General features: G+C 41.9%; 1 protein-coding gene across 1 annotated transcript in view; it reads left to right on the forward strand.

The window, feature by feature from the left end:
* The window catches only part of LOC106587057 (protein kinase C-binding protein NELL1), a 510,579-nt gene extending 486,979 nt beyond the window's left edge, over nucleotides 1-23,600 (forward strand). The window contains exons 17-20 of the mRNA XM_014174942.3: nucleotides 3,693-3,886; nucleotides 6,235-6,411; nucleotides 11,903-12,127; nucleotides 14,411-23,600. Of these exons, the coding sequence (XP_014030417.3) occupies nucleotides 3,693-3,886; nucleotides 6,235-6,411; nucleotides 11,903-12,127; nucleotides 14,411-14,461 (647 nt within the window). The 3' untranslated portion in view covers nucleotides 14,462-23,600. The remainder of the gene's footprint in view (nucleotides 1-3,692; nucleotides 3,887-6,234; nucleotides 6,412-11,902; nucleotides 12,128-14,410) is intronic.
* Nucleotides 23,601-26,927: the final 3,327 nt, after the last annotated feature.

The following is a 26,927-nucleotide window of genomic DNA, read 5'->3' on the forward strand; positions in this document are numbered from 1 at the left end:
CTAGGTCCAAGAGGCTTCTAAACAGCTTCTACCCCCCCCCCCCCCCCCCCCCCACGCTGCTGCTCCTCTCAAATTGATCAGAAATACAGTGTAGACATTGTTAATGGCCTTCTTTAGACTAGTTGAGTATCTGGAGCATCAGCATTTGTGGGTTCAATTACAGGCTCAAAATGGCCAGAAACAAAGACCTTTCTTCTGAAACTCCTCAGTCTATTCTTGTTCTGAGAAATTAAGGCTATTCCATGCGAGAAATTGCCAAGAAACGGAAGATCTCATGCAATGCTGTGGGTGTACTACTCCCTTCACAGAACAGTGCAAACTGTCTCTAACCAGAATAGAAAGAGGAGTGGGAGGCCCCAGTGCACAACTGAGCAGGAGGACAAGTACATTAGAGTGTCTAGTGCCTCAAGCCCTCAACCGACAGTTTCATTAAATAGTACCTGCAAAACACCAGTCTCAACGTCAACAGTGAAAAGGCGACTCCGGGATGCTGGCCTTCTTGGCAGAGTTGCAACGAAAAAGCCATATCTCAGACTGGCCAATAAAAAGAAAAGATTACAATGGGAAAAAGAACACAGGCACTGGACAGAGGAACTCTGCCAAGAAGGTCAGCATTCCGGAGTCGCCTCTTCACTGTTGACGTTGAAACTAGTGTTTTGCGGGTAGTATTTAATGAAGCTGTCAGTTGAGGACTTTTGTGAGGCATCTGTTTCTCAAACTAGACACTCTAATGTACTTGTCCTCTTGCTTGCTTTGTTTGTACATTATGTTGCTGCTACAGTCTCTTATGACCAAAAAGAGATCTGGATATCAGAACAGCAATTACTCACCTCTAACTGGACAAAGATTTTTTCTTTAATGAGTCTGACACAAAGGATATATTGTTGCTCCCGGACCACACCCAAATCCCCGTCATTCGCATGAAGAGAAGACGGAGATACAGAGGGCCGAGATCGGTGGGCCTTGTGAGAATTCGTTGGCGAGTGGGTAACCAGCCTCTACCATCCGTTCTATTGGCCAATGTGCAATCACTGGAGAATAAACTGGATGAGCTCTGTTCCAGACTATCCTACCAACAGGACATTCCAAACTGTTATACCTTATGTTTCACTGAGTCGTGGCTTAACGACGACGCGGATAATATACAGTTGGCTGGGTTTTCCATGCATCGGCAGGACAGAACAGCTACGTCCGTTAAGATTGGGTGTGGTGGTGTGTGTCTATTTGTTAAGGAATATTAAGGAAGTCTCTAGGTATTGCTCGCCTGTGGTAGTGTAGCTCATGAAAAGCTGTAGACCACACTATCTACCAAGAGGGTAGTCGTCTATTTACCACCACAAACCGATGCTGGCACTAAGACCGCACTCAACAAGCTGTAAAAGGCCATAAACAAACAACGAAATGCTCATCCAAAAGCGGCGCTCCTGGTGGCCGAGGACTTTAATGCAGGCCAACTGAAATCTTTTTTTCCTAATTTCTATTAGCATGTCACATGTGCAAAAACTATTGACCACCTTCACTCCACACACAAAGAAACGTACAAAGATCTCCCTCAACCTCAATTTGGCAAATCTGGCCCTAATTCTATCCTCCTGATTCCTGCTTACAAGCACAAGCTAAAGCAGGAAGTAACTGTGACTCGCTCAATACGGAAGTTGTCAGATGACGCAGATGCTACACTACAGGACTGTTTTGCTAGCACAGACTGGAATATGTTCCGGGATTCATCCTATGGCATTGAGGAGTATACCAGCTCTGTCACCTGCTTCATCAATAAGTGCATCGACGATGTGGTCCCCACAGTGACTGTACATACATATCCTAACCAGAAGCCATGGATTACAGTCAACATCCGCTAGGAGCTAAATGCTGGAGCTGCCGCTTTCAAGGAGCGGAACACTAATTATTATTATTATTATTATTATTATTAGAAATCCCGCTATGCCCTCAGACAAACCATCAAACAGGCAAATTGTCGATACAGGACTAAGATTGAATCGTACTACACCAGCTCTGATGCTCATTCGATGTGGCAGGGCTTGCAAACTATTATGGACTACAAAAAAAAAGCTGTCCAGTGACGCAAGCCGACCAGATGGGCTAAATGCCTTTTACGCTCGCTTCGAGGCAAGCAACACTGAAGTATGCATGAGAGCACCAGCTTTTCCAGACGACTGAGATCACGCTCTCCACAGCCGATGTGAGCAAGACCTATAAACAGGTCAACATTCACAAGGCCGCAGGGCCAGACCGATTACCAGGCAGTGTGCTCACAGCATGCTCGGATCAACTGTCAAGTGTCTTCACTGACATTTTCAACCTCTCCCTGACCAAGTCTGTAATACCTACATGTTTCAAGCAGACCACCATGGTCCCTGTGACCAAGAAAACGAACGTAACCTGCCTAAATGACTACCGCCCCACAGCACTAACGTCGGTAGCCATGAAGTGCTTTGAAAAGATGGTCATAGCTCACATCAAAACCATCATCCCAGAAACCTTAGACGCAGTCCAATTCACAAACCGCACCAACAGATCCACAGATGATGGGATCTCAAACGCACTCCACACTGCCCTTTCCCATCTGGACAAATGGAACACCTATGTGAGAATGCTGTTCATTGACTACAGCTCAGTGTTCAACTCCATAGTGCCCACAAAGCTCATCACTAAGCTAAGGACACTGGGACTAAACACCTCCCTCTGCAACTGGATCCTGGACTTCCTGATGGGCCGCCCCCAGGTGATAAGGGTATGCAACAACACATCTGCCACGCTGATCCTCAACACGGGGGCCCCTCAGGGGTGCGTGCTTGGTCCCCTCCCGTACTCCCTGTTCACCAACTACTGCGTGGCCAAGCACAACTCCAACACCATCATTAAGTTTGCTGATGACACAATGGTGGTAGGCATGATCACCGACAACGATGAGACAGCCTATAGGGAGAAGGTCAGAGACCTGGCATTGTGGTGCCAGGACAACAACCTCTCCCTCAACATGAGCAAGACAAAAGGAGATTATGGTGGACTCCAAACTCAACAAGACAGTCGTGAAGAGGGCACGACAATGCCTTTTCCCCCTCATGAGACTGAAAAGATTTGGCATGGGTCCACAGATCCTTAAAAAGTTCTTCAGCTGCAATGTCGAGAGCATCCTGACCGGTTGCATCACCGCCTGGTATGGCAACTGCTTGGCATCCGACCATAAGGCACTACAGATGGTAATGCGTACGGCCCAGTACATCACTGGGGCCAAGCTTCCTGCCATCCAGAACCTATATAATAAGTGGTGTCAGAGGAAAGGCCATAAAATTGTCACCCAAGTCATAGACTGGTCTCTCCACTACCGCATGGCAAGCGTTACCGGAGCGCTAAGTCTAGGTCCAAGAGTCTTCTAAACAGTATCTACTCCCAAGCCATAAGACATCTACCCCCAGGCCCATCACAGGCCACCCCCCCCATGCTGCTGCTACTCTCAAATTGATCAGAAATATAGTGTAGACATTGTTAATGTTGTAAATGACTATTGTAGGTGGAAACGGCTGAATTTTTTATGGAATATCTACCCCCCACCACCACCACCACCCCCACCCCTGTAGACTAAACTGGAGTATGGAGAGGGGAAAATGGCGTCACAAAGAAAGCCACACATTCTTGTTTTTGATAGGTAAAGCAGATATTCTCTGTTTCAGACATTGACGAGTGTGCCACGCAGACACACACCTGCTGGAACGACAGTGTGTGTGTGAACCTTCCAGGTGGTTTTGACTGTATGTGCACATCTGGACTGGCCTGCAGTGGAGACTGTCTTTACGAGGAGGGCCTCAAACACAACGGACAGGAGTGGAACCACAGCCTGGACCGCTGCTCCCTCTGCTCCTGCAAGGTAGGGCAAACACACACACACACACACACACACACACACACACACACACACACACACACACACACACACACACACACACACACACACACACACACACACACAAGCACATTCTGCTCCCTCTGCTCCTGTAATGTAAGACTAACACACACACACACACCACACCTACATGTGAGCCAACGCTCATCCAAGAATGCACTCACATTGACAACACAGACAAACACATGTATGGGTGTACACGCACACACACAAGATATAACTTTTCTGACATACACACATCTCCACCTCACAACTACTTTGTTAGTGGTTACTACCTAGTAAACAGGAACAAAGCAAGAAAATACAGAACGACACATACACAGTCACATAGATGAAACAACCATCTGCACACACACACTCACATCTCGGTTCCCACTGTAACATCACACACACCTACTTCAAAGTCAAGACAGAGAATGAACACAGAGAACAACACACACTTCTACTCTGTCACACACACACATACACTCAAACTCCCTGCTGGTTCCTGCTCTTGCTGCTGAATATAATTGTCTCATTTCTCACTGCATGACTGTTTAGGGGTGTCAAACATATGGGCTGTTTTTTTTGGGGGGGGGGCAAATCTTAATCAAGATTAAAATGACTAAAACCAAATCGTAACCGAGTAGAAATTAAGATAAACCTACATTTACAGTGTTTTTACTCTGTCCAGCTTAAGTAAGTAAATATGAACTAGTGAGGTTTTTTCAGAATAGTGCATGCTAATGCTAACAATGGACTCTTCAGGAAACTTGCCAGGCTTTAGTATTAAGTATAGGCCTACCATTAGCTAATCAAAGTATATATTTGTAGCTCCCATTGTTTACAATCTTACATTGTTATCAATCTCATTGGGAAAAAGGTGAACATGTTTGCAGCTTAGCAGTCAATCGCTATAGGCATGAGCATGAAAACCTCACATTGGAAACCCGGCCGGTAAGAATCTTATATTGATTGGAATTTTCTTCAGGATTGCTTATGCACGGCGGTTAGAATAATGTCAAGCTGAATAAAAGTATATTCAATTGAAAGATTATGCAATTTAACCTTAGGGCTACACACAGAGGTACTCCAGTCAACCTTAAGCGGTTTCTCAGATAGAGAGTGGGACTATTTCAAATCCTAGCAAGGGTGTTTTTTAGGGTGGTTACCCCAAAATGTATTATTCGATATTAAATTGGAGGTTGTTTGCATTATTGAAAGCTATGCATTTTTAACATTACAAACTTGCCATTTACTTGGTAAATTAAACAATGCAGCATTTGCTGTAAAATTCCTAATTTCAAGGCTATTCCAAAGAATTGCTACAATGCAGACAATGGAAATGATATTACATGGCATTAGTCAACCACCCGAGCAAAATTAGCGATGCCTCTCATATCCATAGCCATAACATTAAAAGGCTAACGCTAAAAAAGCTCTTGGATATTAGCACCATGAGAGATACTGGCTACTGTAGCGAGACAATACGCGCCAATAAGATATTGGCAACTCATTATGCGAGTTATGTACCCTATACATTTTGCAACAACCTTTTATACAGGGATTTTATATCTCCATTATTGTGCTCATTGCCAAGCTGGCAAGGGCTCAGTGTGGCCAGTAAAATGGATCATAAAGTTCTCACTGGTCGAGAACTTGGAATCTCTAGAAAGAGTTACACCAATGGCCTTGACCAGACATCCAATGCAAAACCCTAACCCCATAAAAACACTCCTCTCAAAATGTTAATGACAAATAGTCAGTATTGTTAGTAATGGCCTTGCTCAATAAAGTGCATTATCCTCTATAATGTAAATGTAGATACTGTACATTGTAGTTACTATAGCCTTTCTGTAGGTAAGCTGTAGCCTTATCAATGTCTCTTTCTTACAGGATGGTTATACCTTCTGTAGGAGGAGTGAGTGTAACTGTTTAGATAAGACTGTAGGTAGCTAGGTAGGGTAGGAGGCGTGCGTGCGTGCGTGTGTGTGTGTGTGTGTGTGTGTGTGTGTGTGTGTGTGTGTGCATTCAAGGTAAATATTAAAATGGCAGTAATAAAACTGGAAAAGTATTTACAAGAAAAACCACTGTCACTGTCCTGATTTTAGTAGTTAATTAGCATTTTGGAAGAAAGGCCTCAAAGTTCCAGCTATGCTGGGATTGAGGGTTATTTGCTTGTAGAACTATTTTTTTATTTTGGGTCTGATTTGAACCCATTCTCGTAGCGGCACATAGTACGTGATAAGGAGTCAGCGGCTTAGACTGCTGGACCATCCCAGGCCATGGCCTTGACATTTCTTTGAATTCCTATGCATTTACCTTGTCCCCAGGATGGGCGCACCTTCTGCAGGAGGAGAGAGTGTCATTGTGCGGACCCCGAGGCAGACCTGTTCTGCTGTCCTGAGTGTGACTCCAGAAAGTCCAGCCAATGTCTGCACCAGAGTGGACACATACTGTACCGCAGCAGAGACTCCTGGATCTACAGCTGCCAGCAGTGCCGCTGCGTGGTATGTACACACACATGCGCATTTGCATGCATAGCATGCACATACACACACTTGCATGCTTGTGTACTTTATTGTACAAAAACACACACTCTTGTTCACACATGCATATTTTACACTTGTGCAACATGGATGAAGAGGATGTGTGTGTCTCCTCTGATCTTGATTGCGTGTCTTTCATGAGCAGCACCTAGCTAATTATTATGGCTACGAGGAAACAAAGCAGATCCTTGCATGCTAATGAGACAGGCTGTGAAGAAGCAGATGATACCATCTTGATATGAAATACAATTAATTTTTTTGTGGCCTTGGCAATGTGTCTGTGTGCGCACCTGCGTTTGTAAATGTGTGTGACGTCTTTGTGTGTGCATGTGAGAGGTGCATGACCTTACTCTGGTGGACCTGGTAATTAGCGGGCTCTGACAGCTGTGCAATTAGCTAAACGGTCCTGCCGTGGAAACACAATTCCAGGATCAGCATGGCACCAACAATCACTCTAATTGGCCCAGGCAGCCTTCAGGTGTCATCAGAAAGGAAGAAAGACATTCTAAGGCGTTAGACACAGGTGCCACTACTGTAGCCTATGGCAAAACCTTCAAGTGATTCACACCAAGAGAGATAGAGAAGTTACAGTGTGAGCCTGTGATATTAAACTGATATTATAAACTGGGTGTTTCGAGCCGTGAATGCTAATTGTCTGACGGGTATATACCACAAATCTCTGAGGTGCCAAATTCCTATTATAAACTGGTTACCACGGCTTTGACAAAACATGTATTTTTAATGCTCTAATTACGTTAGTAACTAGTTTATAATTGCAATTAAACATCTCTGAGATTTGTGGTATATGGCGTTGTGTCGTGCCTAAGAACAGCCCTTGGTATATTGGACATATACCACTCCCCCTTGGGCCTTATTGCTTAAGTATACACTACCATTCAAAAGTTTGGAGTCACTTAGAAATGTCCTTGTTTTTTAAAGAAAATCACATTTTTTTGTCCATTAACCTCTATGGGCTACTCAACAGCCAGTGTAATCCCGTGGCGCGATATTCAAATACCTCAAAAATGCAAAAACTTCAATTTTTCAAACATATGACTATTTTACACCATTTTAAAGACAAGACTCTCGTTAATCTAACCACACTGTCCGATTTCAAAAAATTTCATTTTTCAAACTAGCATATAATGTCACATAAACCCAAACCACAGCTAAATGCAGCAATAACCTTTGATGATCTTCATCAGATGACAACCCTAGGACATTATGTTATACAATACATGCATGTTTTGTTCAATCAAGTTTATATTTATATCAAAAACCAGCTTTTTACATTAGCATGTGACTAGCATGTGACTAGCATTCCGACCGAACACTGCCGGTGAATTTACTAAATTACTCACGATAAACGTTCACAAAAAGCATAACAATTATTTTAAGAATTATAGATACAGAACTCCTCTATGCACTCGATATGTCCGATTTTAAAATAGCTTTTCGGTGAAAGCACATTTTGCAATATTCTAAGTAGATAGCCCATCACAGGGCTAGCTATTTAGACACCCAGCAAGTTTAGCACTCACCAAAGTCAGATTTACTATAAGAAAAATGTTATTACCTTTGCTGTTCTTCGTCAGAATGCACTCCCAGGACTTCTACTTCAATAACAAATGTTGGTTTGGTCCCAAATAATCCATTGTTATATCCAAATAGCGGCGTTTTGTTCGCGAGTTCAAGACACTATCCGAAAGGGTAAATAAGGGTGACGAGCATGGCGCATTTCGTGACAAAAAAATTCTAAATATTCCATTACCGTACTTCGAAGCATGTCAACCGCTGTTTAAAATCAATTTTTATGCCATTTTTCTCGTAAAAAAGCGATAATATTCCGACCGGGAAAGCGTGTATACGTACAAAGAGAGAGAAAATAAAAACATCTCGTGCCCTCGTGCACGAGCCTGAGTCTCAGAGTACTCTGACCAGCCACTATCCAAACGCGATAATGTGTTTCAGCCTGGGGCTGCCTCGATATCATTCAGCTTTTTCCCGGTCTCTGAGAGCCTATGGGAGCCGTAGGAAGTGTCACGTTACAGCAAAGATCCTCAGTCTTCAATAAAAAGAGCCAAGATGAACAACAACTTGTCAGACAGGCCACTTCCTGTTCAGAATCTTCTCAGGTTTTTGCCTGCCATATGAGTTCTGTTATACTCACAGACACCATTCAAACAGTTTTAGAAACTTTAGGGTGTTTTCTATCCAAAGCCAATAATTATATGCATATTCTACTTACTGGACAGGAGTAGTAACCAGATTAAATCGGGTACGTTTTTTATCCGGCCGTGTCAATACTGCCCCCTAGCCCTAACAGGTTAAAATAACATCAAATTGATCAGAAATACAGTGTAGACATTGTTAATGTTGTAAATGACTATTGCAGCTGGAAACAGCTGATTTTTTAATGGAATATCTACATAGGCGTACAGAGGCCCATTACCAGCAGCTATCACTCCTGTGTTTCAATGGCACGTTGTGTTAGCTAATCCAAGTTTATAATTTTAAAAGGCTAATTGATCATTATAAAACCCTTTTGCGATTATGTTAGCACAGCTGAAAACTGTTGTTCGGATTAAAGAAGCAATAAAACTGGCCTTCTTTAGACTAGTTGAGTATCTGGCGTTATACCCACCCAAATTTAGTATTGCCAGTGTAACAGTATAATCAATCCCACAAATGCTGATGCTCCAGAAACTCAACTAGTCTAAAGAAAGTCAGTTTTATTGCTTCTTTAAATCAGCACAACAGTTTTCAGCTGTACTAACATAATTACAAAAGGGTTTTCTAATGATCAATTAGCCTTTTAAAATGATAAACTTAGTAGAGGTCGACCGATTATGATTTGCCGATACCGATTATTGGGGCCCAAAGAAAATGCTGCTTCCGATTAATCGGCCGATTTATTTTGTATTTATTTATATGTAATAATGACAATTACAACAATACTGTATGAACACTTATTTTAACTTAATATAATACATCAATAAAATCAATTTAGCCTCAAATAAATAATGAAACGTTCAATTTGGTTTAAAGTGTTCGAGAAGAAAGTAAAAGTGCAATATGTGCCATGTAAGAAAGCTAACGTTTAAGTGCCTTGCTCAGAACATGGGAACATATGAAAGCTGGTGGTTCCTTTTAACATGAGTCTTCAATATTCCCAGGTAAGAAGTTTTAGGTTGTAGTTATTATAGAAATTATAGGACTATTTCTCTCTATACGATTTGTATTTCATATACCTTTGACTATTGGATGTTCTTATAGGCACTTTAGTATTGCCAGTGTAACAGTATAGCTTCCGTCCCTCTCCTCGCTCCTACCTGGGCTCAAACCAGGAACACATCGACAACAGCCACCCTCGAAGCAGCGTTACCCATGCAGAGCAAAGGGAACAACTACTCCAAGTCTCAGAGTGAGTGACGTTTGAAATGCTATTAGCGCGCACCCCGCTAACTAGCTAGCCATTTCACATCGGTTACACCAGCCTAATCTTGGGAGTTGATAGGCTTGAAGGGGTGGGTATAATTTGTGGAACGTTCCAACAGGAATCTGTTACAACAAACGTAAAGTAAAAGTTTGCCAACCAACAACGCATATAAACCTAGCTAACTAGCTGCCGAATAGGCATCAACTCACCACGTAGCTTATTCTTAATGTTTGTCCATAGGCAACCAGAGTGAGGAAAGACATTTTTCGGAATAAACGTCATGAGTGAAAAACGCAATGAAATAGACCACTCCCTACCCGGTATCTTATTCTGCCGCTATACAATTTTGTATGCGTTGTTTTTTGGCAACCTTGTTATTTACAAAGTTTTTGGAATAGATTCCTGTTGGAACGTTCCACAAATTATACCCACCCGGCTTGAAGTCATAAACAGCGCAATGCTTGAAGCACAGCGAAGGGCTGCTGGCAAAACGCACTAAAGTGCTGTTTGAATGAATAATTACGAGCCTGCTGGTGCCTACCACCGCTCAGTCAGACTGCTCTATCAAATCATAGACTTAATTATAATATAATAAACACACAGAAATACGAGCCTTTAGGTCATTAATATGGTCGAATCCGGAAACTATCATCTCGAAAACAACAAACGTTTTTTCTTTCAGTGAAATACGGAACCGTTGCGTATTTTATCTAACGGGTGGCATCCCTAAATCTAAATATTCCTGTTACATTGCACAACCTTCAATGTTATGTCATAATTACGTAAAATTCTGGCAAATTAGTTCGCAACGAGCCAGGCGTCCTGACTGCGTGCAATGAACGCAAGATAAGTGACACAATTTCATGTTAGCAGGCAATATTAACTAAATATGCAGGTTTAAAAATATATACTTGTATATTGGTTTTAAAGAAAGGCATTGATGTTTATGGTTAGGTACATTGATGCAACGACAGTGCTTTTTTCGCAAATGCGCTTGTTAAATCAAAACCCGTTTGTCGAAGTAGTCTGTGATTCAATGAGAAATTAACAGGCACCGCATCCATTATATGCAACGCAGGACACGTTAGATAAACTAGTAATATCATCAACCATGTGTAGTTAACTAGTGATTATGTTAAGATTGATAGTTTTTTAATAAGATAAGTTTAATGCTAGCTAGCAACTTACCTTGGCTTCTTGCTGCCCTCGCGTAACAGGTAGTCAGGCTGCCATGCAGGCTCCTCATGGAGTGCAATGTAAGGCAGGTGGTTAGAGCGTTGGACTAGTAAGGAAGGTTGCAAAAACGAATCCCCGAATCCGCCCTGAACAAGGCAGTTAACCCCCGTTCCTAGGTCGTCATTGAAAATAAGAATGTGTTCTTAATCTGACTTGCCTAGTTAAATAAATATTTAAAAAAACGCAAATCGGTGGTCAAAAATACCGATTACCGATTGTTATGAAAACTTGAAATCGGCCCTAATTAATCGGCCATTCCGATTAATCGGTCGACCTCTAAAACTTGGATTAGCTAACACAACCTGCCATTAGAACACAGGCGTGATGGTTGCTGATAATGGGCCTCATTACGCCTATGTAGATATTCCAATAAAAAAATCAAACGTTTCCAGCTACAATAGTCATTTACAACATTGATGTCTACAGTGTATTTCTGATCAATTTGATGTTATTTTAATGGACACATTTTTTTGATTTTCTTTCAAAAACAAGGACATTTCTAAGTGACTCCAAACTTTTGAACGGTAGTGTATGTCGGTGATCAAAGCCATAGTACTGATCCCACTATGTCAGCCATCAGGTGATTCACATTAGAGAGCTGCTTAAACACTTGTCTCTCTACTCCTAGCTTTATCTTTCAATATGGTCTTACAATACCCCATAGTAGTCATCTCAGTGTCCAGCGCTTATAAGGACTGTTCCAAACTCTTATTTTCGTCCTTTGTTTTGCTTCTATTCTCCACCAATCCCTCTCGCCTTATCTCTATCTTTCTGTAGGAGGGAAAGGTGGACTGCTGGCCCCTGGCATGTCCAGTGTTGGCGTGCAAATACTCTGCCTTGGTGGAGGGCGAATGTTGCCCGCACTGCGTCACTGACCCCTGCCTGGCAGACAATATTGCCAACGACATCAGGCAGACCTGCCAGGACCCCGCGGGCATCACCCGCCTCAGCAGTGCCACGTGGCCCATGCCAGGGTCACCCTGCACCACCTGCAAGTGCAAGGTAACAGCAACAACTCATATCTTACCTGACACAGACACACACACACACAGACAAAAATGCATACACACACAGGAGCACGTAAAAACACACATACATATGTACATACACGCACACAGTGAATGGCAAGCTTTCCCTGCACCTCCTGCAAGTGCAAAGTACAGTATATTCGGAAAGTATTCAGACCCATTGACTTTGTCCACCTTTTGTTACGTTACAGTCTTTTTCTAAAATGTATTAAATCGTTTTTTCATCATCAATCTACATTCAATACCCCATAGTGACAAAGCAAAAACACATTTATAAAAAAAATAAAATGGAAATAGCACATTTACATAAGTATTCAGACCCTCTACTAAGTACTTTGTTGAAGCACCTTTGGAAGCAATTTCAGCCTTCAGTCTTCTTGGGTATGACGCTACAAGCTTATCACACCTGTATTTGTTTGCAGAGCCTCTCAAGCTCTGTCAGGTTGGATGGGGAACGTCACTGCACAGCTATTTTCAGGTCTCTCCAGAGATGTTAGGTAAGGTTCAAGTCCGGGCTCTTGCTGGGCCACTCAAGGACATTCAGAGACTTGTCCCGAAGCCACTCCTGCATTGTCTTGCCTGTGTGCTTAGGGTCGTTGGCCTGTTGGAAGGTGAACCTTCGCCCCAGTCTGAGGTCCTGAGCGCTCTGGAGCAGGTTTTCATCAAGGATTTCTTTGTACTTTGCTCCGTTCATCTTTCCCTCGATCCTGACTAGCATCCCAGTCCATGTCGCTGAAAAACATCTCCACAGCATGATGCTGCCACCACCGTGCTTCACCGTAGGGATGGCGCCAGGTTTCCTCTAGATGTGACGCTTGGCATTCATGGTCTGAGTCCTTCAAGTGCCTTTTTGGCAAACTCCAAGCGGGATGTCCTCTGCCTTTTACTGAGGAGTGGCTTCCGTCTGGCCATTCCACCATAAAAGCCTGATTGGTGGAGTGCTGCAAAGATGTTTGTCCTTCTGGAAGGAACTCTGGAGCTCTGTTAGAGTGACCATTGAGTTCTTGGTCACCTCCTGAACAAAGGCCCTTCTCCCCCAATTGCTCAGTTTGGCCAGGCGGCCAGCTCTAGGCAGAGTCTTGGTGGTTCCAAACTTCTTTGATTTAAGAAAGATGGAGGCCACTGTGTTCTTGGGGACATTCAATGCTGCAGACAGTTTTTGGTACTCTTCCCCAGATCTGTGCCTCAACACAATCCTGTCTCGGAGCTCAATTCCTTTGATCTCATGGCTTGGTTTTTGCTCTGACATGCACTGTCAACTGTGGGATCTTATATCAAGAGGTGTGTGCCTTTCCAAATCATGTCCAATCAATTCAATTTACCACAGGTGGATTCCAATGAAGTTGTAGAACCATATCAAGGATGATCAATGGAAACAGGATGCACCTGAGTTCAATTTCGAGTCTCATAGACAAGGTTCTGAATACTTATGTAAATAAGGTTTTTCTTATTTTCACTTTGTCATTAAGGGGTATTGTGTGTAAATTGATGAGGGAAAAAAACGATTTAATACATTTTAGAATAAGGCTGTAACCTACCAAAATGTGGGAAAAGTCAAGTGGTCTGAATATTTTCCAAATGCATTGTATTGTACAGGTTCCGCTGATATTGTGTCATACCTAGTGTCATACAGACACACCCTTTAGACACATAAACAATGCCAGAACCACCCTGTATGTGCCACCCTTGCCTGCATATTTACAGGAATACAAACACACACAGCTGTGTCACCTGAAAGAACAAAGCAAGCAACCCTAACCTAGGCCGGGATTCAATGCAAGGCGCATTATAGGACAGCACACTATACAGACAATAATGGCACAGTGGTCTAAAGCACTGCATCTCAATGCAAGAGGCGTCACTACAGTCCCTGGTTCAAAACCCAAGCTGTTTCACATTCGGCCATGATTGGGAGTCCCATAGGGTGGCGCACAATTGGCCCAGCGTCATCCAGGTTTGGCCGGGGTAGGCCGTCATTGTAAATAAGAATTTGTTCTTAATAACTGACTTGCCTAGTTAAATAAAGGTTACACAAGGCATTTTCCCCGATGTTCGCAGAGATCGTATACATGGTAATGCTGCACGTCGGTTCTATAGTGTAAATTATTACCTTTTAACGTTTATTGAATCCCGGCCCTAACCTCACCTTGCATCACTCACACATGGTAACATAAGCAAACATGCACAAACAGAATGGAACTAACTACCCGTCTCTTTTTTTCTTCATGTTCCCCTTATTTATCGTTGCCGTGGTCAGAATGGAAGTGTGTGTTGTTCGGTGGAGCTGGACTGCCTTCAGAACAACTAAGCACTCCTCTTTCGGATGCCGTACTACTCTCCTCCACTCCAATCACTCCATTCTGCCGATCCTAGACTGGTCATACTGTTTGAAGACCCTACCTTTGGACCTTTTACCACACATGCACACAAACACGCACATACGTACGCACACACACACACACTCTGCCTGGTTTAGGGAAGTGGCTAGAGCTGTGCGTCCACACTGGATCTTAAAGTCACAATGTATTGCTGACAGACGGAGAGATGGAGTTTGTGTCTGCTAAACAACTACAGGATGAGACCAACCTACATATAACCGTTTCTCGCCTTTACTTGCACCCATATACGTGTGTGTCCTGTATGTTTGTGTGTGTGAGTGTGTGTGTGTGTGTATACCAGAGATTCTCAAACTTTTTTGGCCCGTGACCCCACCATGTAAAAAATGTATAATCAAGGGACAGTGTTTTTTAATTGGGGCTATGACAGTCTATTAGAAATTAGTCTGACTGTCCTTTTGACAGTATTTCAATGTGAAGGAAGTATGGTTTGAAGTGACTAAAATGCATCAGAAATGTGTTGGGAAGTTCAAAAGATCATCAGGCAATAATCTTGTTTGATCTTCTGTGTAGAAAAGAGCATCATTGTTGATGATGCTCTTTTCCCCCCAGTCTGATTTAGTGCCTGGTCTTGTCTAATGAGTCCTGTGTAGCATGTGGGCTTTGTAGAAGGAGACAGAAGAATCGTTTGATGGGGTCATAATATTTTGTAGCTTAAATGGATCAAAAGATTGAGCCACATTTGTAGGAAGAAAACAGAAACTGCTGTGTTTTTTGCATCGAGGGGCTACCAAAGCAATATTTTCCCACAGAGTTTATCTCAATTCAAATCAAATTTTATTGGTCGCGTACACATATTTTGCAGATGTTATCGCAGGTGCAGTGAAATGCTTATGTTTCTAGCTCCAACAGTGCAGTAATACCTAACAATACAAAATAATACACACAAATCCACCAAAATGTAAAGAAAAAAGTAAGAAATATCAAGGACAGAGTCTGGAATATAAATGTATATAGTGGTGTATATAGACATTATAGACCGTATATGAATAGAACAGGTAGTAGTTATATAGGATGAGCCTTGACTAAAATCCAGTATATACTTTTTAATTTAACCTTTCTTTAACTAGGCAAGTCAGTTAAGAACAAATTCTTATTTACAATGTCGGCCTATCAAAAGGCAAAAGGCCTCCTGCAAGGACAAAACACACATCAAGACAAGAAAGACAACACTACAAAAAGAGAGACCTAAGACAACAACATAGCATGGCAGCAACACATGACAACACAGCATGGTAGAAACACAACATGACAACAACACAACATGGCAGCAGCACAACATGGTAGCAGCACAAAACATGGTACAAACATTATTGGGCACAGACAACAGCACAAAGGGCACAAAGGTAGAGACAACAATATATCACGAAAATCAGCCACAACTGTCAGTAAGTGTCCATGATTGAGTCTTTGAATGGAAAGATAAAACTGTCCAGTTTGAGTGTTTGTTGCAGCTCATTCCAGTCACTAGCTGCAGCGAACTGAAAAGAGGAGTGACCCAGTGATGTGAGTGCTTTGGGGACCTTTAACAGAATGTGACTGGCAGAATGGGTGTTGAATGTGGAGGATGAGGGCTGCAGTAGATATCTCAGATAGGGGGGAGAGAGGCCTAAGAAGGTTTTATAAATAAGCATCAACCAGTGGGTCTTGTGAAGGGTACACAGAGATGACCAGTTTACAGAGGAGTATAGAGTGCAGTGATGTGTCCTATAAGGAGCATTGGTGACAAATCTGATGGCTGAATGTTAAAGAACATCTAGCCGCTGGAGAGCACCCTTACCTGCTGATCTATAAATTAAGTATCCGTAATCTAGCGTGGGTAGGATGGTCATCTGAAACAGGGTTAGTTTGGCAGCTGTGGTGAAAGAGGAGCGATTATGAAGGAAGACACCAAGTCTAGATTTAACTTTAGTCTGCAACTTTGATATGTGCTGACAGAAGGACAGTGTACCATCTAGCCATACTCCCAAGTCCTTGTATGAGGTGACTAACTCAAGCTCTAAACCCTCAGAGGTAGTAATCACACCTGTGGGGAGAGGGGCATTCTTCTTACCACACCACATGACCTTTGTTTTGCAGGTATTCAGAACAAGGTTAAGGGCAGAGAAAGCTTGTTGGACACTAAGAAAGCTTTGTTGTAGAGAGTTTAACACAAAATCCGGGAAGGAGCCAGCTGACTACAAGACTGTATCATCTGCATATAAATGGATGAAAGAGCTTCCTACTGCCTGAGCTATGTTGTTGATGTAAATTGAGAAGAGCGTAGGGCCTAGGATCGAGCCTTGGAGTACTCCCTTGGTGACAGGCAGTGGCTGAGACAGCAGATGTTCTGACTTTATACACTGCACTCTTTGAGAGAGGTAGTTAGCAAACCAGGCCAAAGACCCGTCAGAGACACCAATACACCTTAGCCAGCCCGCAAGAATGGAATGGTCAACCGTTTCAAAAGCTTTGGCCAAGTCAATAAAATAGCAGCACAACATGGCTTAGAATCAAGGGCAATGATGACATCATTGAGGACCTTTAAGGTTGCAGTAACACATCCATAACCTGAGTGGAAACCAGATTGCAAAAGAGAGAATACTATAAACATCAAGAAAGCCTGTCAGTTGATTATTGACAAGTTTTTCCAACACTTTTGATAAACAGGACAAAATAGAAATAGGCCTACAACAGATAGGAGATCAGGTTGATCTCCCCCTTTAAATAAAGTACGAACAGTGGCTGCCTCCCCAGAGAGGAGAGACAGGTTAAAAAGGTCAGAAATAGGCTTGGCGATGATAGGGGCAGCAACCTTAAAGAAGAAAGGATCTAAACCATCTGACCCAGATGTTGTTTAAGGAGCTCCTTTAGCACCTCGGACTCAGTGACCGCCTGCAGGGAGAAACTTTGTAGCGGGTCAGGGGAAAAAGAGGGAGGAGCATTGGGGCTAGTCGCATTAGAAGGGGTGGGAGATAGGGACATTTTTGACGGGCAAGGAGGCATGGCTGAGTCAAATAGGAATCCTGACTTAATGAAGGGGTGATTAAAGAGCTCAGCCATGTGCTTATTGTCAGTAACAACCACATCATCAACATTATGGGACATGTGCAGCTGTGAGGAGGAGGGTTTATTCTCCAGGTCTTTAACTGTTTTCCAGAACTTCTTGGGATTAGACCCACAAAGAGAGAACTGCTCTTTAAAGTAAGCAATTGTTTGGGGACAGACTTGGTGGAGACAACCGAGCACTGAAGGTGATCCTTGGTAAAGATTGCCACTTCCCCACCTTTGGAAGATCTGTCTTGCCGAAAAAGATTATAACCAGAAATGTTAACATCAGTATTCAAAACACTCTTCCTTAACTACGTCTCAGTAATGAACAACACATCTGGATTGAACTGTGAACCCACACTTTCAATTGATCCATTTTAGGTAATGAGCTTCTAGTGTTAACGTGCAGAAAAGCCAGGCTTTTGCAATATCAGAAATCAGTGACGCTGATTTTTTTTTACCTTTATTTAACTAGGCAAGTCAGTTAAGAACAAATTCTTATTTTCAATGACGGTCTAGGAACAGTGGGTTAACTGCCTTGTTCAGGGGCAGAACGACAGATTTTTACCTTCTTGCAGCCTTTCGGTTACTAGTCCAACACTCTAACCACTAGGCTACCTCCCGCCCCACATCAGAGCACAAGTCAGAATTGGGGCTAGCAACAGTAGATGGGCCAGGGTGTACATGCACATTTCCAGATATCATCAACAGTAATACAATCAAGACATGGCAGAGGGCAGGGAGAGCTCTGCAGTGTTGATTTATGACATTTGAATGTGCATTATATGGCAACAAGATCATATTGTTCAGCAATTTCATCGGGTAACATGAATACAAAGCCGGCAAGAGGTGGTTAGAATAGAATGGGAGGCCAAAAGTCTGTGTAGCCAATAGAGTCAGAGTCCCAAGTGTGGGAACAAACACAGTCTGTCCCACGGTTGGGTAAACAAGAAAGTTCATAGTCAACAAAGCATGTAGGAATCATGAAGCAAATAGCAAAATAGCGACTTGGGGCTAGCCATTGTAAGTTCAGAATCACTCACCCCAACAGTGTGTGTACTGGAGGCGAGCGAAAGCTCGGGAGAGGGGGGAGTGTGGTGGTGGTACCAGTACCAGACAGGGGGAGACAAGCCAGGGCAGACGGTGAACAGATTGTCAGCTGGAATCCAAGCAGCAGTGCAGCAGGCAATGGGAGTAGGTGTCACACCCACTTGAGAGAAACTTTTATTTCTGGAGTCAGATTTCTTGTAGAAAATGGCAGTGGATGGTCTCTGAAAAGCAGGAGGGGGCTTCAAAGGCCTCTGGATTTGGGTGGGGTAGGCTGTGAGAGACTCCTGCCATTTGTTGGGCTCAAAGGCTTCGACACCTCTCACTTCACACCTCAGTGATAATTAAAGTTGTATATGGTCTGTCCTAGCAAGCTTGGCAGCCTTAATTTAACATTCAGTCCCCATAAAGTAAAATATATCATTGTAATGTACTTTATTTTAAATTGTTCTTCTTCTTGGCTTTCAAAACAGCATCAGACAAAACATTACTCACTCAGATCCAGGTTGGATGGTGTCCTCAAGTTTCTGCTGTTTGTTTGCCAGAGCAGCCTCTGTATAGTTTGAAAAAAGGAATCATTGGTAGTAGTAATCCTTCCAGGTACATTTGTCTAAAATTAGGTTGCAGGTTTGGCGTTTTGATCTGAAGTGAAGGTTATGCTGTGGAGGGCATATGAAGTGGGTAAAATGGTATGTAAACATTATTAAAGGGACCAGTGTTCGATGACTATATACATAGGGCAGCAAAACGTATCTAAGGTGCAGGTAGAGTACCAGGTGGTAGCCAGCTAGTAACAATGACTAAGGTGCAGGGTACTGGGTGGAGGTGACTATTTAACAGTCTGATGGCATGGAGATAGAAGCTATTTTTCAGTCTCTGGGCCCCAGCTTTGATGCACCTTTACTGTCTACGCCTTCTGGATGGCAGCGGGGTGAACAGGCCGTGGCTCAGGTGGCTGAGGTCCTTGATGATCTTCTTGGCCTTCCTGTGACACCAAGTGCTGTAGATGTCCTGAATGGCAGGCAGTGTGCCCCCGGAAATGCGTTGGGCTGATCGCACCACCCTCTGGAGAGCCCTGCAATTACGGACGGTGCAATTTCCATACCAGGTGGTAATACAGCCTGACAGGATGTTCTCAATGGTGCATCTGTAGAAGTTTATGAGGGTCTTAGGGACCAAGCCTAATTTCTTCAGCCTCCTGAGGTTGACGAGGCACTGTTGCGCCTTCACCACAGTGTCTGTGAATGGACCATTTCAGGTTGTCAGTAAAGGTGCCTCTCCACTGCGGCACCATTGATGTGGATATGGGCGTGCTCTCTCTGTTGTCTCCTGAAGTCCATGATCAGCTCCTTCATAACACGCTTAAATGTCTTACTCACGTCGGCCACAAAGAACGAGAGCTTTCAGTCCTTGTGTTTTCCTCGAAGTGGGCAAAGAAGGTGTTTAGCTTGTCCGGGAGTGAGGTGTCGGTGTCTGCAACGTGGCTGGCTTTCCCTTTATAATCTGTGATTCCACTTTCTCCATGTAACGTCGTTTTGCATCGTTGATAACCTTACGGAGGGCAGAGCTGGTCTGTTTGTACGCGTCCATGTTCCCAGTCACCTGGCCGTGGTTAAATGCACTTTCAGTTTTGCATGAATGCTTCCATCTATCCAAATTTTTTGGTTTGGATAAATTCTAATCGTCATAGTGGGAACAACATGCACTTCCTGGTAAACTCACCAAGTCAGTGTATACAGTTTTACTATTCTCAGAGGCAACCCGGAACATTTCCCAGTCCGTGTGATTAAAACAATATTGAAGCATAGATTCCAATTGGTCAGACCAATGTTGAACCTTTGTTACCACGGGTGGTTCCCATTTAAGTTTCTGCCTATAGGAGGGGAAGAGCAAAATTGAGGTGTGATCTGATTTGCCAAAGGGAGAGAGGGGAAATAGCAATGTTCAAGAGTACTCGAGTAAGCAAGTAGCACTGAAGATGTTGATTAATGTGATTAAATGACTTAAATGTAAATGTAAATGTAAGATGTGTTGATAGAACTTCGGTAGTGTTTTCTTCAGATTTCCTTTGTTAAAGGCCACAGCTACAATAAATGTGGCGTTGGGATATGCGGTTTCCAGTTTTCAAAAAGTCCAGTGGAGTTCCTTGAGAGCTGTCGCAGGGTCTGCTTGGGGGAATATACACGGCTGGGAGGTAATGAAGTCGGTATTTGAAGGTGAGGTATTCAGATTGGGAGAATAAAAGGACTTAGCCTAGCAAGAGAGAGAGTGGGGCTTATTAAGGTTGAGAAGTATGGCCCTCTTTCTGCTAGTCAGAAGCTCACTCTCTCTTTTCTCACCCCCCCTCCCTCTCTCCCTTTTTCTATTTATTCACTAGGGATGGGAAATGCCAGGGACCTCACGGTACGATATCATCATGATACTTAAGTGCGGAATTGATATGTATTGTGATTCCATATGCATCACAATTGTGATTTTATACTGTATGTATCACAATTCTGTATGTATTGCAATTCGATACTGTGATTTTAGTACGATTCAATGTGATGTTGTCTGCTCCAGAGGGACAAGAAAGAGCCATGACAAAACAAGTTTTGATCAGTCATGGAAACAAAAGTGCCCAAAAAATGTTGGATCACCATTTAAAAAGAACATTGAGACCAAGCAATAAATCGTAAAAATAATACTGCAATACTCTACTGCATGGATCTCCAACCCTGCTTCTGGAGAGCTGCCGTCCTGTAGGTTTTCACCTCAAACCTAATGTAGCGCACCTAATTCTAATAATTTGCTGGTTGATAAGCTGAATAAGGTTAGTAACAACTGGGGTTGAAGCGAAAGCCTACAGTAGGGTAGCTCTGCAGGAACGGGGTTGGAGAGCCATGCTCTACTATATCGATTTTTTCCCCCCCATCCCTACTATTCACCTGGTGTAACAGTGTCGCTCTCATTCCCCCACCTTTCTCTTTCTTACCTAGCCTCCAACACTGTCACTCTGTACTCTCATATGGGCACTGATGTCCCTGATGTCTTTTAGGTTCTACAAGGAGTATACATGAAGCTTTGTTTGTCATGGATGTGGACTTTCCTTGTCTTTGCGCTATATCAAGATGCACATTTATGGTTGACATTTTAGCAGTGTAAAAAACACAGCGCTATTGTCAATTGTTAAAAAACCACCCGCCTCGCAGATGCTATGTGTGGCATTGCAACTGCATGATGAATAAACAATCACCACAAACATTGCAGAAGAAAGGTTTTTAAATGTATTAATTGAAAATGTCAAAGTCACACTAACTTGATCGTTGTTTGGCGTTTACAAAATGGTACCCTTGAACCAACCACAATATCTATGTTTTTTCATTTTGTTGTTGGTCTTAATTTGCACTGGGTGTCTTGTTTCTGATAGGAAGCTTTGTGAATATTATAAACCACCTCACAATCCCAATCACACCAGTCCTGGCCTCTTGTACAAATTAAAATATAAACTGTGAAAGGAATACACAAGGAAATGTGGAAACTGAATATTTGTAAAAAAATATATATATAATAGTGATAAAACAATTGCCATTGAAAACCATGGGGCAATACTTAAAAAGATAAGCAACCATTTAAAATTAAACAGTTTCTCCGGCACAAAAATTGAAGTCGTCAATATACTTCCATGTGACAGATCGCTAAATTGTAGCTGGTCCTATCATACAATGGCACACGTTAGCCCTATGCTAACCTCACCAGGTGGCAGTGATTATACCCTGGAACAAGTTCTGCATCAGCCAATTAAAATCGTTGACGTAATTGGAAATGTTCCAAACAGTTCAAATACATCATTAAAGCAACAATCACATGTATTTGAGTGACTGGTCAAACTGCTCTCTATGTAAAGTGCCTAGTCCTTGAAATGTAGATTTACATATATTGTGTTAGTGTTGAAAAGGGATGTATGTAGTCATCTGCTTGAAAAGGAAGATTAAGAACTACTTTAATAAAGAGCTACCTCTTTTAGCCTTGCATGCTAACACATTGGCCATGTCCGAATACCCATACTTGCGTCCTAAATAGTAGGCTATTTGAATATTCGAAAAAATTAAGTTTAATAGTATTTAAGTTTAATAATTCATAATTTGAATTTACTTTAAATGCACAGATGTCATACTCACTTCGGCTTTGACAAGAGCTGATCAATTAGATTTGGGGATGCGCTACCGAAACCAACAAATAATGGGAAACAACACAAATACGCATGACGGATTCTCAGTATGCAAAAATAAAACGTTTAATATGAGACATTTCAAAAATCGAGTATGGTTTAAATGCAAGGATGTTATACTCATTTCGGCTCTTCATCTACTGTAGTAGAATTCAACAATGCATTGGAAAAGGTGGGTGATAGGCTGTAGTTCTCTTCAAGTACCAAAACTAGGCTATTTAATTGGGACAATGCCCAAAGCTTCTGAGGTAGGTTTCAAATGTAGGCTAAGTAGTTTTTGCTCTACTTAAAATGTTAATGTGTATGGCATCGTAGGCTACATCTTTGAAAACAGTGGCTTTCTGTTTTCTCACTGTAAAGTTTTATTGTCTTCTTGGCCTTCGTCAGAGCTTTTAAACAAAATACAAAACCATCTTTTGATTTCTGAATGTATCAGCACCGGGGACTCGGGATGTAGCAGCGTTATTGATGTCTTGTTAATCAGGCCTTTTGTTTTAGTTTTGAAGGCTACACTACCTATTTAATGAATGGATCAAGCCTTAGCAGTCATTCTGATTTCGTTCCCAATTATCAGCGCTTTAATTTATTATGTTGCTGTCCAGCGGTTCTAAATTTGCGATGCACCCGACTGTCCACATTTTCTGTACAATAGCTTTTTGATTTTAACATTTGAAAAGTTTTGGTGTGTATACTAGGCTATTTGATTTAATTTATATGTTACAGCACTTTGGTTTCACTAATAAATATGTTGAAATGGAACCAAATTATCTGTTTCTGTCTTCAGTCATTTTTAAATAGGATAGATGGACTATATGGTCTACTACACTATAAATCATATGTGATAGTCTGCTTATAACCAGCCTGAGTAGGCCTATAATTCTATTCCTAATCTATTCAGATTTTAGAGAAATTATTCAAATTGGAAATCAACTATTATCAGGCTGGTTAATGCAATGCATGTCTGTTGAATTTGGAAAAATCCACCCAAACTCGACCCCGCCCCACCTACTCAGCCAATCAGGACCCATTTTTAAATTGTGGCATACTGCATACTTTTTACTAAAGGGTACGCGCTAAATAGTATGTGACGATGAGTAAATAGTATGCAGTTTAAGTATGTAGTACACTAGTATGGGTATTTGGACACAGCCACTGCTAATAATCATATTGCATAGGCTATATTACATGGATGTGTACACCTAACTGTGTCATATTAATTATTTGACTTGAAGAGTGTGAGCATTGTACAGTGAACAATAGGATTATATGTTGCACTCTCATTATCATCCTACAGAAGGCAGTATTGCAGTTCTTTTACAGAAGTTTATCGCGAGTCTGGAGGACTCGAATCAACAGTGTTAATGGAGGAAGACACTTGTTTTGATCAGCATCAGATGGTGAATTACTTCTATTTGACAGTCATCTAACATTAGTAGTAGCTAGTAGCCTAGTCAAGGATGCAGCAATGCAATATTGGCACATTACATTTTGTTACCAAAATAAAACTTTGAAAATGCAGCTTTAAAATATCCCTCTAGTGGCCAGGGTTGACCTATTTTAATGAATGCCATTGGATTGGTGGATATAGTCTAAGATCTTTGATAAACTGGTGTCGTGATGTTACTATCATTAAAATGATGCCTGTTATTTATCAAATCAATGAAATATGTTTAATTATTACTTGATTAAATGAATAATGTAACAACTAACTCAGTAGGAATTTGGGGTACCACAGGAAAAGTTGTTTAACGAGTTACTATCTCCCGAATTAAACTCTTGGAAGATATACACTACCGTTCAAAAGTTTGGAAATGTCCTTGTTGTGGATAAGCATGTTGTTTGTCCATTAAAATAACATCAGATGGATCAGAAATACAGTGTAGACATTGTTAATGTTGTAAATGACTATTGTACCTGGAAACGGCTGATTTTTAATGGAATATCTACATAGGCGTACAGCGGCCCATTATCAGCAACCATCACTCCTGTGTTCCAATGGCACGTTGTGTTAGCTAATCCAAGTTTATCATTGTAAAAGGCGAATTGATCATTAGAAAACCCTTTTGCAATTATGTTAGCACAGCTGAAAACTGTTGTCCTGATTTAAAGAAGCAATAAAACTGGCCTTTAGACTAGTTGAGTTTCTGGAGCATCAGCATATGTGGGTTCGATTACATGCTCAAAATGGCTAGAAAGAAATACTTTTTTTCTGAAACTTGTCAGTCTATTCTTGTTCTGAGAAATGAAGGCTAATCCATGCAAGAAATTGCCAAGAAACTAAAGATCTCATGAGAAACAGACACCTCACAAGTCCTCAACTGGTAACTTCATTAACCTCTTACATCTAGACGTTCCGCTAGCGGAACACCTGCTCCAATATCCAATGATAGGCGTGGCGCGAATTACAAATTCCTCAAAAATACAAAAACTTCCATTTTTCAAACATATGACTATTTCACAGCATTTTAAAGACAAGACTCTCCTTTATCTAACCACACTGTCCGATTTCAAAAAGGCTTTACAGCGAAAGCAAAACATTAGATTATGTCAGCAGAGTACCAAGCCAGAAATAATCAGACACCCATTTTTCAAGCTAGCATATAATGTCACAAAAACCCAGAAGACAGCTAAATGCAGCACTGACCTTTGATGATCTTCATCAGATGACACACCTAGGACATTATGTTATACAATACATGCATGTTTTGTTCAATCAAGTTCATATTTATATCAAAAAACAGCTTTTTACATTAGCATGTGACGTTCAGAACTAGCATACCCCCCGCAAACTTCCGGGGAATTTATTAACAATTTACTAATTTACTCACGATAAACGTTCACAAAAAGCATAACAATTATTTTAAGAATTATAGATACAGAACTCCTCTATGCACTCGATATGTCCGATTTTAAAATAGCTTTTTGGTGAAAGCACATTTTGCAATATTCTAAGTACATAGCCCAGCCATCACGGGCTAGCTATTTAGACACCCGGCAAGTTTAGCACTCACCAAAATCAGATTTACTATTATAAAAGTTTGATTACCTTTTGTTGTCTTCATCAGAATGCACTCCCAGGACTGCTACTTCAATAACAAATGTTGGTTTGGTCCAAAATAATCCATCGTTATATTCAAATAGCGGCGTTTTGTTCGTGCGTCCCAGACACTATCCGAAATGGTAAATCAGGGTCGCTCGCATGGCGCAATTCGTGACAAAAAAAGTCTAAATATTCCATTACCGTACTTCGAAGCATGTCAACCGCTGTTTAAAATCAATTTTTATGCAATTTATCTCGTAAAAAAGCGATAATATTCCGACCGGGAATCTCCTTTTCGGCAAACAGAGGAAAAATCACAAAGACGGGGGCGGCCAGGGCACGCGCCTAAGCCCACAGTCCCTTGATCGGCCACTTGAGAAAGGCGATAATGTGTTTCAGCCTGGGGCTGGGATGACGACATTCAGGTTTTTCCCGGGCTCTGAGCGCCCATGGAAGACGTAGGAAGTGTCACGTTAGAGCAGAGATCCTTTGTAAAAGATAGAGATGGCAAAGAAGTTCAAGAAATGGTCAGACAGGCCACTACCTGTAAAGGAATCTCTCAGGTTTTGACCTGCCATTTGAGTTCTGTTATACTCACAGACACCATTCAAACAGTTTTAGAAACTTTGGAGTGTTTTCTATCCAAAGCCAATAATTATATGCATATTCTAGTTACTGGGCAGGAGTCGTAACCAGATTAAATCGGGTACGTTTTTTATCCAGCCGTGAAAATACTGCCCCCTAGCCATAACAGGTTAATTATTGACCTAATTATTTATTTACTAACTGACTAAATAATAACACAGAATACAAAAACACACATACACTGTCTAGATTATTGATTATAAACGTAATACAATGAAACAGGTCTCTAGTGGACTAACAATAGCATGACTGCTTGGTTATAAAAGGGAGGGGTCAGAAAGAGAGGCAAACTTATTGTACCTTTGGAACCTACACTCAAAGGAATAGTAACACTTTGCAAATGAACCACCACTCATTCGGATAAGAAATGCAATATATATTTACATGTAGCTGTCCATGATCGCGT

Source organism: Salmo salar, chromosome 26, assembly GCF_965601325.2.
Source record: "Salmo salar chromosome 26, fSalSal1, whole genome shotgun sequence".
NCBI lineage: Eukaryota > Metazoa > Chordata > Actinopteri > Salmoniformes > Salmonidae > Salmo > Salmo salar.